This window comes from Coffea arabica, chromosome 2c, assembly GCF_036785885.1.
Source record: "Coffea arabica cultivar ET-39 chromosome 2c, Coffea Arabica ET-39 HiFi, whole genome shotgun sequence".
Classification (NCBI taxonomy): Eukaryota; Viridiplantae; Streptophyta; class Magnoliopsida; order Gentianales; family Rubiaceae; genus Coffea; species Coffea arabica.
Window position 1 is genome coordinate 60,035,235 of NC_092312.1, and position 18,267 is coordinate 60,053,501.

Here is an 18,267-nt window from a genome sequence, read left to right on the forward strand (position 1 = left end):
ATACATATCAAATATATTTGACTTAAGGTGAAAATTGTGAATGAAGATCCTTAAAGATTATGATACTAAAATTAAGAAGAAAACTAAAGTTGATGAATTTTAAAACTAAAGAAAATAAAGTAACAGTTACTCCAAGCTAGAAACCTAAACTATTCGGAAATAATAAATACTAACATAAATTTTAAGAACAGTTGGGGTTATTTCATAAATATATAAAGTTTAACAAAATACTAGGTACTAAACTATAACTGAAAACCATAATCTTTGAAGATTTAGATAGGTTAAACTTGTTAGTTTGATTAGTATAGAAAATACACCACTTAGTATATTAGAATAGAATTTAAGATAATTTAATAACTATAAATACTTATGTTGGATATCAGGAGTCGAATTTAGTCAAGAATGCCACCCCAAAGACAACGCATGAATTGAACCTCAATCAGTGAGTGTTCGTATTATTATCTGTGGTTGGATGATCTTGTATGACACTTGATGTATACTTGGCTAATTTGTAAATGATAGCATTAAAATGATTGGTTTGAACAACTTATTTTGAATTGATTGGATATGTTTAAGTATTGTTGCTGAAAGGGGTGTACTTTATGGTCCATTTTCCAACTAAACTAAAAAGTTAATGATCCATAGTTATACTCCCGGCGCATGCATTGTATGTCAGGTGCGTACCTTATCATATCGGTTGAATTGGGTACTAAAACCTATCACTAGACAGCCTATTCGACTCGACAATGGGCTTGGCCGAGTAGGTTGGTAGCCTTGGGTACCGCAGCCTGATTGACCCATGGGAGAGTTATGGGCTTCTAGGTATGTGAAATTGTTGTATTCTCAAGTATTACCTTGTAGCTAATGATGATTGAATTGCTTATTGAATAAATTGAATCGTTGGACAATTGGCAATGGATCGTGCAGTGATAGTGAAATAGTTCCCACAGTGAGATCATATCCTTTTAATGAGTTATGCTATTTACTTCAAACCTGTTTATGGAATTGTGAAGTTCGTTTATGCTATGCTATTGGTTGAAAAGAAATTGTTTATTTTGTTATTACATGCTTGGAACCTCGCTGAGCATAAACTCATCCATTAATTATTTTCTTTACAAGGAAAGTGAGTAGTAGTGGTCTTAAACTTCAAAGATTTTGAGTTGAAATAGACTGAAGTTGTAGTAATGATCTATGGTTATAATCTGTATTTCAAATCCTTTTGTTAGTAATGATCTATAGTTGTATCTTAGAATTATATGACTCTTTTGTGGTAGTTAATATGTTTTGAAAGTTAGTAAAATGACTTCTGGAGAGAGTTAAGGAAGCAGTCTGCTAAACCCTAGGATACACTTTCGCTTGCTAACCCTAGGGTTCAACTTAGGGTGAGGTAGGGCCATCACAGATATGATATAATAAATTTTGTTTATGTAGACACAGTTTTATGCAATCATGTGCTCATTATGCTCTGAAGTAATTGACATTTCTTTATTTTTACACTTGATATGTCACTACAACAAAAATGGCTTTTCCTGACACGCCTAAAAGGACACTTGCTGGTTTTTGTTATTATAGCTATTCTATCATGACACTTATTATCAATTCAATAATATATACTTTAATTTTGTTTTATTTTATCTGATATAAAAATAATAATGTGTCTTTAGATTCCCTATCATGACACTTGAAAAAATGTGAGATACACCAAAAAAATTAAAACATAAAATGATGTTGTTTGATTTTGGCGGAAGATTCCTTGCCAAAACACTTAGTGAAATTTCAAAACTTTTATTTTGCAAGCCAGCGAAATTTTGGTTCTTCTCATCTCTCTCACAAACTCTCTCTCTCGGCAAACTATCCCTCAAAACTCCCCCATTTTGGTTCTTCCGTCTTCGCCGCCGCCCAACTCCCCTATTTTCAGTTGCTAACTCGGCCGCTTCCCTACCCTGTTCGGTCAACCACGACACCTGCACCAATAAGCCTTCGCTCTCTTTGCTAGGACAAAAAGAATAAGAAAATAGATACTCGTGCTTTTTCCTTTTTCTTCTTTCCTCTGAAACGCATCCCCATGCTTCTCCTTACTGACTAGATATTCAGGTTGAGCATGCCGAGGAGTAGGCGAAGGTTGCCGTTATCATCTCACTGGAGTCCAGCCACTACAGCGGAAATCATCACTGTAAAGTTTCCCACACTCTTGTACTTTTTCCCCCTTAATTGTATTGTTTTCTTCTTTGTCTGCAATCATGTCGGTTATGCTTTACTTTCATCTTGTTAATCGATTTTAAGTGGCTGGAATTGATCATAGGTTTGAGTAGAGCTTTAGATTTAAAATCAAGCTCAGGCCGTATAAGGAATTGATGAAAAAGAAATTTCAAAACTTTTCATGCTCACTACCTATTTGTCGGAAGGTTCGAATGAAGAAAGAAGAAAATTTATGCATTCATGCCAGCCGACCTTTTCTGGCACAGCCAGGCATCGTTCCTCGTTATCCAGTGTAGAACCCAATTCCGGTGTCTTTATCACTTGTTAGGATTCAAAGGATAGCTCTGTTTTTTTTTTTAAATAATAATTATTATTTTGGGCTCCTTTATAAGTGGTAGTGTTCCCTAAACGAGTTTGGACAGAGTCTATGTCGTTTCTCTTTTTTGCTATAATGTGACCGCCAACATGAGCAAGGTTGGGGAGAGGAGGGACATCGTACTAAAGGCATACAATTTAAAAGATAGATTCAACAATCATTAAAATTGTTCCCAAAAAAGAAGTTATTAATTCTGGACTTTGACACTCTATTGCCTGCTGATATTGCCATAGTCATAATTTTTTATTTTCATCACAATTTCAAATTAGAATAGCTAAAATATCCTTCATCAGGCAAAAACAAGTGGTGAGTGCTAATGAGAAACCTTGGTTCTATCTAACGAGTCACTAGACCAGAATTTATTCGCGTCTCAACATGAAGATAAACTTGTAGCGCTATAAATACTAGCTAATTCCAAAGATCATCAAAATTGCAGTGCCCATACCATACTATGCTTTACAATCAGATTGGCAGCTGGAATGGAGTGGATTATTATCAGCGCATGCCAGGTAGGCCTTATCCTAACTTCTACCTAAAATTCTGGCTCCCAATTTACGGTAGCGTAGTAGTGTGTCATGTTCTGTGGTTGGCCAGTTAGTGCGTCACTGTGTGTTTCGAACTTTATTTAGGGGCGTGTCCTAATCTCATAAATAAATGAGATACGCAATGGATATATATATATATACACACACAATGGATCATGGATGACAATTTGATAATGCCGTGCTACCTTCAACTTTTTCGAGGGAATTATTTTTTTTTTTGTTCAGATTTTTTCTATTGAGAAATTTATCATTTGTATTTTTCCCTTTTACTAAGCAAGCAACTCATTATGCGTGCTAAAGAAATTATTATTGTGATGTTGTAAGCTCCTATCTAACTTAACTACGAAATATTTTTATCCAAACACAATCAAGTAGTCTTTCCGTTTAATAGCAGACTTTATTTCCTCTAAATCTTGCAGTAGAAAAAAATAACATCTACGTGGGGGCAGTATGCTCTGCTTGCTTGTCATCATATACCCAAGTAATTATGTTACTCAGTACATTGCTTAAGAAACGTATTGAAATGTAAAAACTTCATTGTCACTTAATTGGTGTACATTTTCTGTAACTATGATAATACTTTGTGCTGAAAGATAAATTTTGTGTGTTTATACATGAGGCAGCAGGTCCATTGAATACAACTTGGGACTCCAGTACTTTGAAAGAAGACATGGAAGATATGTGGATTCATCCCAATGTTAATAAGGAATGGATGAAGTCAGGAGAGAAAAAGGGAAAAGTTCAATTTTCTCATGACACAGAGAGGAGGCCTTATCTTTCCCATGTGGAACTAAGGGTGAGATATTGTTTATACAATACATATTTAATGACTGACTGTTGAATGTTAGCCTTTTTCTTTAATTTGATTTCTCTTTGGCAAGTGAAGGGTGAGTTTGCTGTACTTACACATTTCTGATTCTGAAATGATTCCCTTTGGATTTAGCTGAGTTGATTACACTATGTGAACCATAGGTTGGCATGATTTAGTTGTGTGACTGCCATGTTACTGTACAATCTACTTTCAGAGTACGTTGCATTAGTGTGAGATTGGTCTGTGAGTTTATGCATTTTATAGAGTGTTTCATCTCAGCTCAATGCTCGTTTGCAGCTGCTGTTGATTAGACCAAGTTGTGTTAAACTTCTCAGATTGTAGTGATAAACTTTTTGATTGTCAGGCTCCAGGAATGGTTCAATGATAAGGGAACTCCAAATTCCGCTACTAGGAAGTCACCATCTTGGAATTGATGATACCAAAAATATTGCAAGAGTGGTACAACACATGCTTATAGATGGTGCTCTTTTGCAAATTACTGCAAGGAGATTACGTGGTTCTCCTGAAAAAGTTGAGTTTCTATTTGAAAATGGTATCTAGTTGTCACTCTGTATCTCTTTACATTCACCTTATTATGATCTTCATTTCAGACTAATTTCTTTGTGCTAATTGCATATATATTCTTCATGAGCTTTTCTTCTCCAACTTGAGAAATGGTCCATCAGTTTCTCAGAAAGTCGAAAGCCCTCTCAAAACTATATGCTTTGATTTTTTCTGAATTTTTATTTGGGGATGTTTAAAAATGAAAGGTAAGAGAATTTGAATGGGGAAGAATACAATTTACAGGGCAAATTTATGCAATAATTTTGCATGTAACATTTAAATGATGTTTAGGAGAATTAACTTTGTTATAGTCAGCAAATTGCTGGATTTCTCCAAATACAAAAATTTACAGTATTTGATATGTTTACTTACGATATAGTCTAGATGTGCCTCGGTGCTTCCTCCAAAGTTGCATGTTTAGACCAATTTGCTTCTGCTTTATGATTGAAGTGGACATTTCTTTGCATTTAGAAGCTACATTGCTTTAGATGCATCTCAGTATGCTGCGCATTGACTAACTTGTCGCATTCACTATTTGGATAGGTGGGAGTATATTGGCGTCACTTGGTTCCTTTCAGCAAATGTGGTTTTCAAAATCTGAGTAAGCTTTTACATCCACTCTACCTTTCAATATTCAACTTTTCTCCTTTTTTTCTCCCCATTTTCAGTCTGTTTTATCTCTTGATTAACAGGTTTGAGGAACATGGAGCTTCTAATGTTCAAAGAAAATACCCGTAATGTACTTTACTGGTGCAGACAATTATCACATTAAACAGAAATTCATGGAGCTGACTTCACTTTGATTAGTTCGCTGACGGTATGGGTTGCTCGGTTTTAATATCCTGCTTTATAGGCGCCCAAACAATGTACTATATATATTTACTGTACCTCTCGCGAATCGTTGCTAATGTTGTACAATTACGTTACCTGACTTTTAGTTCAACAAATTATACTTGTTAGGGAATCTTTCAAGTTTGTACTTGTTACTGACTTTTAGTTCAACAAATTGTATTTGAACATTGACTTTTGCTTTTAGATTACTATATGCATTCTGTTCTTTGGGATAATTTTACAAGTCCTTTGGGTTTTTTGATTGACGGAATGTATAGCTGGGAGCACTACCCGCAGGTTGCTTCTATATCAAAAAAAAAAAAAAAAAACTCCTGACAGTTAAAAGTGTCAGCATAACTCCGTTAAAAAAACTCTTACTTATTACTAACTATAGCTATCCTGACACTTTCGATTATCAAGAAAAGGAATTTTCGTTGGCAGATGAGATGTTATAACAGCATAATTTTCTTGACACATTTGAATACTACATACCTATCCCTACATTGGAAGGGACGACACTCGTCCGAGGTGTGAGAAAAGATAAAATGTCAAGTTAGATTATCTATACTAACACCTTTAAATGTCGTTTAAAGGTCATTTTTGTTGTAGTGTGTATAGTGCAAGAAGCTGCCAAAAGATTCTTTTTACGCCAAATTTTATTCTCAGCAACATGTTAATAGATGTACAAAGTATGTCAAAATTCAATTCTCTTTTGTAGACTTCAATACTCAACCACGTCTAATTACATACGCCAAACTTGCTTCAAACATTGCAGTACTTGCAATTCATGCACTAATAAATAGCTCTTTAGTAAACTTGCTATGAGTCCTACTACAACTTTTTTCTAACCAATTAAAGTTCTTTAAGAGAGGGCAATTCAAAAGGTCTTGCCCAATTATGTACTGACTTTTGAAAGTGCGACTCTACTTTTGGGATGGCAAAAAATGTAAAGTATGACACTATAAATAGGACACAGTGAATAATATATATATATATCATTCAAATAATAATATTCTCATATGACTTGTAAAGTAAGTAACGGAAATGTAAATCTCACCAAAAAATCATAATCAATACATATTGGCATATTGATTTTCTTTTAAGCAAAACCATATATACCTATACATGCTGTGAGAATACGGAAAGATACATGCACATAAATAGAAGAAAAAACATGTATAAATATCAATGTGTGTGTGTTTGACTTTAAATATGGGCCTATATCTCAGGCCTAAATTCAACTCACCCCATTCTTATTTCAGACTAAAATCTAATTCCGAAATAATGAATATGTCAATTTTGAGCTGACAAATCCAATGTAAGAGTATGAACTCATTACTAGGATTGAAAAAGCTCTACAACAAATTCATTGATCATGTAGTAGTGTATCATTTGCATCAAATATTACCGTGAAAGTCAACTATTTTCTATGTGGTTGTTTTGATCGGTTCATTGTTCATGTAGTAGTGTATCATTTGCATTAAATATTACATTGAAAGTCAACTATTTTCTATGTGGTTGTTCAGATAAAGCGATAAATCTTTTACATTGAGTGATTGATTCACAAGTCAGAGAGGGTACATTTTTAATTGTTGAAGTACAATTGCAAAGGGATTGGGTAAGGTTTATGAAATATTAATCAATTCAAACTAGTGGCAAAAGGACCACAAAACGACATCCTATAGCTTTCTTTTTTTTTTTTTTTTTTTTTTTGGCTGATGGAGTGGGTGTCCGGGTCAATGCTTACGGGGCCCGACTAATTCCACTCCACCCCGGGAGGAGAGGCCCCATCCTCCCGAACACGATAACCACAGGACTCGCACCCTTGCGGACACTGGATACCAGCTCCTAAGGAGACTTGTTGAGACCAACCGAGTTGCCCATGAGGGGCAGACAATTTAGTGGAAGGCAAGGATTGAACCCCTAACCTCCCACTTAGGGCTGCAAACGAATCGAGCGGCTCGAGTCAAGTTCGAGTCGAGCTCGAGCTCGAGCTCAGAATATTAAACTCGTTAGCTCGCGAGCTGGCTCGCGAGCTTGGGTATATATATATATATATATATTATTTTTATTTAATAATAAAATTACGTATATTATATATATATATATATTTTTTATTTTTTATTTTTATAGTAAAATTACGTATATATTCTTAATATTTTATTATTTATTAAGAAAAAAATATTATTTTATTTATTTTTTTAAAATAAAATAATTATTTTTTATTTTTTTTCGAGCTCGAGCTCGAAATTTGCCGGCTCGTCGAGCTCGAGCTCGAGTTCGAATTTGATAAAATTTAGTCGAGACTCGGCTCAATTAGCTCAAAACTCGATTCGACTCGACTCGTTTGCAGCCCTACTCCCACCCCCACCAGGAAAAGCGGTTGCCAGTGAGCTAAAGCCCAATGGTTCCTATAGCATTTTATTGAACTAGGGATATTTAGGATTACAAAATTACATCCCATAGCATTTTATTGAACTAGACATGTTTAGGATCACATCGTGGATGATGAGTTAATGCATCATGATCTATGTAAGAATTTATCCTATTTTAATATTGGACTAATTTTTTCTACACTGATAATGTATATAATAACAGACTTAATTCATGCCATTTAATCTCAATTTTGATTGAAATTTCAAAATTTGTACGTGTGGTATACATCTAAATCTAATTAGTATAGAATAGATTAATCCTTAAATATCTTAACATTTAAGAAATACAAAATGAAAAGATTAAGACGTTGGAAAAAGGAGCAGTTGAGTTCTATTTAAGAGAATGTATCTCGCCTAGATGCCAGGGTTGGATTTAAAATCAATATAGAAAAGGTTGAATTTATGCCTTTTCAATTACGCAAATAGCAAAATCTCTCGATACTTTCCACAAATAGAACTTTTTGCACTCAACAATTTTAATTTTGTCAATTGATTATGTCATTTGAGATTTCCTAGTACGAATGTTATGTTGCTAAGGGTGTGTTTGATAAAACTGAAGTTTAAAAACTAGGAAAAATGATCGGTTTCATCCTTCACATTTTACAAAAATATTCTTTTCGTTCCTCATTTTTAAAACGAAGCAATTTCATCCTTGATATTTAAAAACTGAAGTTCTTACATTCCTGAACCCAAATTCAATTTGAATCAAACCACCAATCAACCTGATTACAAATTTTGGGAGTGTAATTGGTGGATCATTTGGTTAACTCAACTTGATATTCATATAAAATTTAATGAACCAAAAAAGAAAAAATAAAAAATTATAACATAAAAAAGAAAGATTAATCTTTCCTACATTATCATTGTATACACCGACGGTTTTATGTACTGCCATATTATTTCAATTTAAATTTAAACACCAAATTTTATATTTATGATACACATCTAGATTTGCAAGCGGATATACTAACGGTGTATGAAAAGATTTACTAAGAAAAAAATCCCACTATTCCAAGACAAAGAATGGCCTTTTATGTCATAATTTTTATTTTTTTGGTTTAATAAATGTCATGTGAATATGATAAAATTGACCGAGTGATCTATTAATTCTATTTCCGAAATTTATTACTGGGCTATTGAATGGTTTGATTCAGATTGAAAATTAGGTTCAGAGATGTAATAGCTTTAATTTGTAAATGTCAGGGATGAATTTGCTTTATTTTAAAAGTGAGGGATGAAAAGAATATTTTTGCAAAATGTGAAAGATGAAACAGGTCATTTTCCCTAAAAACTAAAATCTGAAATTTAAAATCTGAAATATGAATTCATTAAGTTATTAAACTGTTAAGTATTAAATTAAATATATTTGAATGTATATTACATTGAATGATAAGTGAATAGTTTATCACTTATTTTTTATAACAAGTTTTGCTTAGGAAATTCAATTCTATTTAATTAATTTAGATGTTCAATTTTTTGTTGTCAAATATATCTGAACATAATAAGATCTGAATCCACTATATTTAAGTATTGAATTGAATTATCAAATAGGATCTAATTTTTTTTTGAAAATTCACAAGCATTTGACAATTTCTTAACACTTAGATTTCTTGTAACTGTTTCTTTTTTTTTCTTTGATAAAAAGCAAGTTTCATTAATTGATTGTTGAAAATCATTCAACACAATTTGACTTTACATTACTATCTTAATGGCAAATTCAACATGCACTAAATATAAAAATTTACAATTGAACAGATACAATAAATTTGAAAATTTTCAATAGATCTGAAAAATACAAGAAATTTTTAAATTATCTCGTAATGATCATGATAAATTACTATAACTACTTTCTATACATGTTGCAATTACCAGATCTACTAATCAACTATTTTAAACACCAATAATGATGATGAGATCTATCAAAATAGTCTTGAGATAAAAAAAAAATCTAATTTGACAATCAAATCTCAAATAAATTTAAATCTATCAACAAAAAAAAAAAGAAAAAATTCTCACTAGAAATCCCCAAAAGAAATAGAGAACTAGACAACTTCGGAGAAATTTTATTAGAAACATAAATAAAATGAAATCTATGGGAGAGACCATGGTGATGAAAAACCCTCTGAGAAGAGTAGAGAGAAATTAGAGAAAAGTAAAGTAATACTTTAGATTTCTCATAGCTGTTTGTTGTTCATATTGCCTTGCATTGAAATCAAAATCAAATTCAACTCCTTGAGGCAAAATTAAACAATAGAAAACCACCATATACATGAGATATTTCAAATGACACATCAAGAAATAAAAAAGAGAAATTAGTCAATTATTTCTCCTTCCTCTTCTTGAGCTTCTCCTCCTCCCAAACAGCCCGTCACCTGACCAGAATTAACTACCTCGAGCAACCCTGTAGGCTTTCCCTTTCCTGTGGGGTTGTCATCATTAAGATCATCGCTGGAAGTTGATTCTTCAGTTTTCCCCAGAATGCCTTCACTACCATCTTTCCTTTCCTTCACAAGGTTCCCCTCATAGAGTTCATCCTCATCTGCTATTTCCCTGACCATCACCACAGGAAATTCCAAAGGCTTTTCAGGCCAATCATCAAAGAAAGAGTTAATTACCATGAACCTGAAAACTTGGAATAGGTGGTGCCTATCCCTCCTAATTTCTGAACCGAGAAGCTTCCGCAATAGTGTAGGCTCCCTTTTACTTGCTGAACGGTGGCTAATCAAGTTATCATTTGCCAATCTTTGCTTGACCAAGCGACCATTGTGGTTATTTGCATTAAATGAATCATGGTTTGCAACAGCTTCCATTTTAGAGAAGCAGTCATTTTGATTAAATCTTCCTCTTTTGTTGAACTTGTTCTGGAAATTTCTCTTCTTGCTGAAAGTCCTTGTGCTTTCTTTGCTTTCATGCACTTGTTGCTCTGAATCTGACAAATAGGATGATGGTATTTCAGCTACTTCACAACCTAACTCAGCCTGCTTTGCCAAAATCTCTTTGAGTTGCTGTTAGAAAAAGATTGATGACAAATAGAACATCAGATAATTGAAAAGAATAATTTTCTTTGAAGAAATAGTAATCATGAAAAACAGGTGAATGATGCAGCAAGAGGAGATTGTAGCTATGTCAGCATTTCAGATTTTTTCCTTCTGAAAGTTCAGAAAATCTGAGGAAAGGAGATGAGCAAGAAGAAGCAAGCACAGGAAGAGCCAAACGTGCATTAAGATATTACGCTGTTATTTTCTTGCCAGTAGCATTAAATTTCAATTCGTCCAACTTCACAGGAAGCTATTCTTACCAAGAAAAACAGCAGACAGGAAGCTACTCTTAGCACCCAAAAAGAAAAAAGGAAGCTATTCTTATTCATATATAGGTTTTGGAGAGCTAAGAAAGCATGAACACTTGAAAGGAAACTAAAGGCTAAAACCAATTCGAAGCAAAAATTGACTTGAACAAATAAAGTTTGAATCCAACAGAAAAGCCTAATTTCTGACACTATTAGATATAAATATTTCATGTATCTACTGCAGAAGCCAGGAACCTACTCCAGCTAGTACATACCCTTGACACTCGAAATTAAAGAATACATGCTAAAAATCATTAAGATAGAATAAACTGCATTCCCTGTCCTAGGGTACCTTTTAACTCACAGCTCAGTTATTAGTTGGGATTGTATTAAGATTCTTAACTAACTGACAAAGGGAAGGATGAACGAAAAACTCTGAATCTTTAAGATCCAAGCAACAGACACTGGATATATTTAAAGCTTCTGAAGCGCAAAATGAGGTTCACTAATGGTGGGGAATACACAATAAAGCTAGCATTTTACAAGTGAAGGTGGCTAACTATTACGTGGTGAATTACTCAAAAAGCAAGGAAAGCAGATTTTGACTTGAGCAAGTAAAAGGCTGATAGCAAGGATATTAAAAACCACAAAGGAGAAGGAAAAAAGGCGCAAAGGAAACTGAAGCACCAGTATCAAGTTTTTAGTTGCCAACACAGGAAAGATGCATCACAAACATTTGTATTGAATTGAAATGTATTTCTATATTTTTCCTTTAAGAGAGCTCAAGCACCAGGCTTTAATAACATAGAGAAGCCCACCGGTCTGTAGTCTGCATATGTGATGAGACTGATAATCAAATATTCAGGGTTCACATTTTGCACGAGTATTAAGCTCTATTTCATCGATTTCAAAACCAGGAAGAGCTGATTTCTAATTTTATTTGGACTCAGAATTAAGATAAAATGAAGTCTATAGTCCCGTAACATTGCGGAGAGTAACATGCAATTTCATGATTCGCCTAAGGAAAGATACATCTAAAATCCTAGAAAATCAATAGAGCATTTGATTATGCAAGAAGAAAAATACAATAGTTAAACTACGAGATTGTGACTGCATAATTACGTTACTGTCATTATTTAGCTTTATGCTATGACCAAATCATGTAGTTCAGCCAAACACTTGAAATAAATTAGCAGCTAACACTGTTGTATATAACTACTAGACATAATAGAAAATATAAATTCGGTGAAACGAGTGGAGCTGTGAATACAATGAACTTTTACTATCTACACAACCAATGTATTTCTTCTAATCCCTCTCATAATTGGAAACAGCTGCTTCACAAAATTGGCAAAATAGTTGTTATCCACATACTTTCTGCAGAAACAGCATTAATAATAAAATCATAACTTGGTTGGCACTGCTGCCTAAGAATGGTCTTGGTACAGCAACATAATATGCCTATGCCTGAATAATCAACTTACTGCAATTATATAGGTATGGAAGTTAAGAAAGATGGTCCAAACCCAGATAGAGGGCAATAAATAACTCCAAAATATTGGGCATTTAACTTCAAAATAGGGTTTACCTTACCTATAACTGCGCGTTGTATCAATTATTCCAAATAAATCTCCAAGCCAAAAGGTCACAGAATAACTAGAAGATGAACAAATTTGTCCCATATTATCTGCCTAGGTGCTACTTACATCATAATCTTGATGGTCATTAATTCCACTTCCATGTTCTGTAGTTCTTGACTGGGAAAGACAAGGAATCTCAAGATAGATACTTGAGACACAAACAAATATTTTTGGCTCTGTGTGATCTGAATTTCAAATTGCAAGTTCCATAACTTTGCTGGGCACATCAACTTCACAATCTCTTTTTGAAAGTACAAAACTGATCATTGACTTATATATTACATGCATCTGTGCACCAATTTTTTGGGTTTCATACTATATTAATTTGCAGGATCTTCTATCATTCAGTTTAGAATTCATTAACTAGCAAATTTTATAGTCGTAACTAGAAGAGAAGTCGTAACTAGAAGAGAAGTAGGACTAGTATTGAACATAGAAAAGATACTGTTGTAGAGGATTAATGATTGTTCATGGGTTAACGGTTCTCCAAGATATCCTCCAATAGCTTTCATGTTATAGAGGAACTTGAAAAAAAAAAATTGTGTTACCTGGCGCCGCAGTTTGGCAACCTTGTCACTGACTTCTGGCTTTGTCAGCTTTTCCATTAACTTCTGCAACAATCCAAGTTTGCTCTCATATACAATCCTCCAAAGGTAAAAGTCAAGTGATGCAAAAATTCACATAGAAATAAACCTTCTCCGTATTTGCTTTTGATGGGTAATTTTTCTTCCTTTCTTCACGCCAGTCCTGGATTTCTTTTTCAGAGTAGGTCAAAGACATTGGTCTGCAGTAGGGAAGAAAATAGTCATACAAAGGATAGTGGAAATTTAACATGTTGGAATTGGAAACTTAATAGCAGAGACTTACTGAAACTATAGAGGACGAACAACGTTAAGAAAGATGTAGACTACTGATACATATAGTGCAGAGCACAACCCAACAACCCCCCCCCCCCCCCTTCCTACAGAGCTGGCAAAAAAATATCAATAAAGGATCAAAAGAGAAAAAAGAGAGAAGAAATAAGACATTGTCAATCACAAAAACAAGTGAAGGTGGGTGAAGCTAACTTTTGAGCTTTTTTGTTTTTGGTTTTGTGTGGGGGGGGGGGGGGGCTACATTTGCAAAATACATGTATTTTTGCATCAAAATATGTTGATAACAAGAAAGAGAAAAAAGGTAATCACGAAATGCTCAGATTTACCACAAATGTTCTTGACATTTGACACATCTATGACGTTACTGATACCAAAAGAGTGATTAAACTTATCAAGATCCAGATGTTCATCTCCTATTAAATGAGTCAAAATATAGCAAGTAAGCAAACTAGCAAAGAAAATTCTCAAGTTTACTGCTACCAATACATCGTGCTTAGATAAACAAATTACTGGAACAAAATAAAGGTCATCAATTTTCAGTGTAGAGTTTTGAAAGGCCTTTGGTCTAGGCAGAATTAACTCATAAGTGCAAGATAACTATTGAGGAAACAAATTTCTTTTTCTTCTAGTAGTACGCATTTTTCCCTCTCTCAAAAAATTTTAGCGTCTACAAGTACAGCTAAGGCAGTCTCTCTTTCAACTTACACTCCAGAATCTCTCCCTTTTTTTTTCCTTCTGTTTTTGGTAAATCGTTCACCAATCTAGAGAAAAAATAATACATGCTTAATAGGGTAAGTAGATAAAATTTATTCTTTTCTAATGCCATAGTGTGTTCTCTGCATTAATACAGACTCCCACTCCTATCCTCCACTAGGTGCTAATCAACAGCATTCCCAGCTTGCTTATGGTCTTCCTTTTATTTAATTTTCATTCATTTACTTTTCAAAGAAGGGGAGGGATTGGATTTAAGAAGCAGGGATGGGGAAGGGGGATTTGTGCCTAGGACCTCTAACTCTTGGGTCTTCTTTATAATGATATGTTATTTGCCAGGAAAAATCTGATTTCAACACCAGCCCCCTACAAGTGTAAGAGGCAGTGACCACTCTCCACTCAAATCAAATAAAACTTTCTACTTCCAGTCAGATTGAACATCGTTAATTTGTAAGTTCCTTTGATCACATGCTTATGCAAAACTAAAATGCTGAAAGACTTTACTGGATGTAGTCCTCCAACATGGTGAATATTTCATGTTCACAGTTCCTTTCCAAGCTTCAGCCTCCTATCAACCTTCTCTACCACTACACTCCAATCGAGGTAGAGCTAGGTTCTTTTGGTGAACAGACTACCCTCTATAACCTAAATCATCCCTACAAAAATTACTTGATATTTTCTGATATCCAAGTCGAGACCTCTAGAGCTTGAAGCCAAACTAAGTACAAGCAAACATTTACAAGAAACTAATCACCTTTCAAAGAAGGGGAAAAAAATTACACCCCAAGCATATGACACTCATCCACAAAGGATGGGGAAAAAAAAAAGAACAATTTTACTCTGGTTACAGCATGACATGGTAAATTCTTTAGGTCAAATCATGGGTTTTTTCTGCTTAAGAAAGATCGCAGTCATATCAACTCCTCTAAGACAACAAAACATTAAGACTCCTAAAATGAAGTCAAATAATAAAGTTTCTCAATCTAAACTAGCATCTGGAATCTCTTCTTGTCAATGTATAAGAAAATGAACCACATTTACCTCTTTTTATTAACTTGAGCTTGGATGGAAGAATTTACAGCAGAGATATGTCTTTCCCCAGCATTCCCATTTCCTATACATGAAGAAAATACAAAGCAGAGAACAATCAGGAAGCCATAGGAAAAAAGTAGTTAATGGGAGAAAAAACTTCCACTATCAGCTAGCAAATCGTGCAAGATAAAAAGATTAACCACAGATGTAGCTAATGGCCTATGTACCATAATGAGTAACTGACATGCATACAACACAGATACAGATTATCAATTTTGAGAATCATTATCACACTTGAACAGGAAAAGTTAGGGATACATTTTATCAAATGAGAACAGGCTAGGCAGAAGTAGCAGAGAATATTCTACCACTCTGTAGGATGACTCAACAAGACCAAGGAAGGTAACAACTATATAGGTGAGGAAAAAGGAAAGCGAATCCACAAAACGATAGATAACTCAGTATCTGTAATACCAGTGATATGTGCACATGAGTAAGATCCCCATATAGTGTAAACAGGAAAAAAAAAAAAGAAAAAATGCAAATTGGAGTGCAAAGGATTCTCCAAGCAAAAATTTTCAATTTGTTTACTATACAGAGAGAAGACAACATTCAAATAATGATAATTCTGTTAGTTAAAATCTCTTGTGAACAATTTATTCATCACATGAAGCGAAGCTGTAAATGTGAAAAAGCAGACAACAGAATTCTTGCACTTGTGATAGCATGCAAGAGAGTATATCTACTTTCAGCCAAATAAAGATCATAAAACAAAACCTCTTCTTCACCACAGACAACAGAATTCTTGCACTTATGATAGCATGCAAGAGAGTATATCTACTTTCAGCCAAATAAGGATCATAAAACAAAACCTCTTCTTAACCATATATCAGGGCAATTGAAGTTTCTTTTAGCATTTTGCATTCTATCGAACTTGGGCTTCAGAAATCTGGAAAGAATTACATCGAAGAAAAGAACAGCTTTAGAACTAATAAATTCCCTGACGATAACAGAATAAAGAGATAAAGAGTACAGACCAGCATACCCATTTCGTGGTGATTCATGTTTTGAATTCCTCTTACAATTCTTGTGGAGAGGACTTTTTCCATTTTTCCTCATCATACAAGTCCCCATTCCATTTTTGAGGTCACCCTGCAAATGCTTCTGATAATTAAGATCAGTAGAGTTAAAAAGTATCAGTAAATAACTCTGCAAAATGAGCTATTTCCGTATAGACCATTCCTCTATATGCTGGTGCTTGAAACGAAGTGCTAATACAAGCTCACTATGATTTTCTCATTTAGTAATCATAATTCATAGGGACCTAATACAACAGTGGAAGGACAAAAGATCAAGCAACATGGAAAATAGCAGGTCGTACATGGTAATCACAAATTATATGCACTACACCTACTATATACAACTTTCACGTGCAGAAAACTCAATGGACCTGAAATTTTGAAGGCTGAGAGTGGAAAATTGTCTGATTTTGGGAGGGAGGAGTGCGACCAAAGCCCTGCACTGAACCTGAAATCCCTTGCAATTGCTGAGTAGCATTATGTGTCCCATTATTAGAGTTCGCCATCTGTTGCACAACACCACCAGAACCCACAAAGCCCAGCTGGGAATTCGCCGCAAAGGCAATATTTTGAGGAAGACCAATTCCAGCAGGCCGGGTATTCCCAACAAAGGCAAGATTCTGAGAAAGATTAAGATCGGAAGGCTGGGTGTTCGCAATAAACGCAGAATTTTGAGCAAGACTAAGGTTGACAGGTACAGCTTGAGCGCTGAAATTTGACATTTGCAGTTGGAAAATTCGATTCATATCTGGATGCATTTGGTTTGGGAAGCCCAAATTAAGATTCTGACCAAAAATTTGAGGCCATGATTGAGAACTGCTCCTATTATTCATTTGGTTCATAGCAACGGGAAAATTCATAATTTGGTTAGGACCAAAATGGGCACTTGGATTGCTGAATGGGATGCTTGCTTGAGGGTTGATTAACCCCATTTGTGGCTGAATTTGAACAGGGTTTGGGGCAAAATTACCGGGGTTGTTACCCAAAACCTGCTGATAAACATTTTTTCAACAATTTCAAGAATAGCCCACACAATATTACAAGAATAAAAGGCATATAAAAAATTAGAGCAGATAAATTCACAAACAGAAACATAAACAATAGAAATAATCAGCTGCAGAGAGAGATAGATAGGGGAAAGACCTGTTGAGCAGCCGAAGGAGGGTTGGCATTAGCATTGGGCTGGAAAGGGAAGTGGTTGAAGAAAGGAAACATTGGTGATTGATTAAGTGATCAATTAGGCCAATAAAAGAACAATTCTGATTTTGGAGGTTTATGGGGAAAGATTACTACTGATTTTGCATGATTCAACTAGAAAAGAGTGTAGAGACTTTTCTCACAGGGTAAGAGCGGTGGAGCACCACGGACTCGAAGGGTTTAAGCCATACAAGGGCTTTAAGGGACCTCGGTTCCTCTGGTGGGGATGTGGCAATCGGGTGAAAAACGGATTGACGGTCAGAGTTGAGACTCAAATATAAGTATATAACAGAAAATCTGTGTACCTGAAGGCGTCCTGCCAAACTATGACGGATCAGGATACCTGACAAGTTTTGGAGTCGGCGGGTTGGTGGGTCATCCGAATGACCTGATATGATTTCAAACATAATTTTAATTTATTAATTTATTATTATAATTTATAATAGAATCAATTCTGCACAAGACTAATTACATAATCAAATAATAAAAATCTTAATAAAACAATCTCACAACAGATTTGAAATAAATTAAAACACTGTAAAAGTGTTTTATCACAAACTAGATTTAAAATAAATTAACACACTAAAAAAGTAGAAAATAATATAATACATTATTTGTCCAAACATAATAATTTTAACTTCACATAAGTTAAACAAATTCATTTAGGATTAAGTGATTAATGCCAT

The 18,267-nt window shown here is 34.4% G+C and overlaps 2 protein-coding genes across 9 annotated transcripts; one reads left to right on the top strand and one right to left on the bottom strand.

The window, feature by feature from the left end:
* Positions 1-1,790: 1,790 nt before the first annotated feature.
* LOC113727390 (uncharacterized) lies at positions 1,791-5,485 on the top strand. Of its 4 annotated transcripts, none has more exons than XR_003457798.2 (6): positions 1,791-2,173; positions 3,012-3,084; positions 3,744-3,916; positions 4,296-4,484; positions 5,039-5,096; positions 5,188-5,485. XR_003457798.2 is itself a non-coding variant. In XM_072076056.1 (4 exons), the coding sequence occupies exons 1-4, from the start codon at positions 2,102-2,104 to the stop codon at positions 4,314-4,316; spliced, it is 339 nt and encodes a 112-aa protein (XP_071932157.1). In that variant the 5' UTR covers positions 1,791-2,101; the 3' UTR covers positions 4,317-5,091. The 4 variants fall into 4 exon arrangements, 1 of the variants encoding a protein (XP_071932157.1); XR_011839500.1 differs by having other exon boundaries at positions 4,296-4,462; XR_003457797.2 differs by having other exon boundaries at positions 3,747-3,916; positions 4,296-4,462.
* Positions 5,486-9,903: 4,418 nt separating this feature from the next.
* Positions 9,904-17,896, bottom strand: LOC113727391 (uncharacterized). Of its 5 annotated transcripts, none has more exons than XM_027251529.2 (8): positions 17,528-17,896; positions 16,756-17,373; positions 16,351-16,469; positions 16,178-16,254; positions 15,315-15,387; positions 13,381-13,471; positions 13,236-13,298; positions 9,904-10,766 (listed from the first exon to the last, which is right to left on the bottom strand). In XM_027251529.2, the coding sequence occupies exons 1-8, from the start codon at positions 17,597-17,599 to the stop codon at positions 10,074-10,076; spliced, it is 1,806 nt and encodes a 601-aa protein (XP_027107330.1). In that variant the 5' UTR covers positions 17,600-17,896; the 3' UTR covers positions 9,904-10,073. The 5 variants fall into 5 exon arrangements, with proteins under 5 accessions (XP_027107330.1, XP_027107329.1, XP_027107332.1 ...); XM_027251528.2 differs by having other exon boundaries at positions 16,756-17,376; positions 17,528-17,895; XM_027251531.2 differs by having other exon boundaries at positions 16,351-16,457; positions 16,756-17,376; positions 17,528-17,892.
* Between the last annotated feature and the right edge of the window lie 371 nt (positions 17,897-18,267).

Coding starts and splice junctions, on each gene's coding strand:
- LOC113727390 (XM_072076056.1), top strand. CDS start 2,102: ATGCCGAGGAGTAGGCGAAGGTTGCCGTTATCATCTCACTGGAGTCCA. Junction 2,174..3,011: donor CTACAGCGGAAATCATCACT/GTAAAGTTTCCC, acceptor TCAAAATTGCAG/TGCCCATACCATACTATGCT. Junction 3,917..4,295: donor TTTCCCATGTGGAACTAAGG/GTGAGATATTGT, acceptor TTTGATTGTCAG/GCTCCAGGAATGGTTCAATG.
- LOC113727391 (XM_027251528.2), bottom strand. CDS start 17,599: ATGTTTCCTTTCTTCAACCACTTCCCTTTCCAGCCCAATGCTAATGCC. Junction 16,470..16,755: donor CTCAGCCTTCAAAATTTCAG/GTCCATTGAGTT, acceptor CTTAATTATCAG/AAGCATTTGCAGGGTGACCT. Junction 13,472..15,314: donor GCTCAAGTTAATAAAAAGAG/GTAAATGTGGTT, acceptor TCCCTACTGCAG/ACCAATGTCTTTGACCTACT.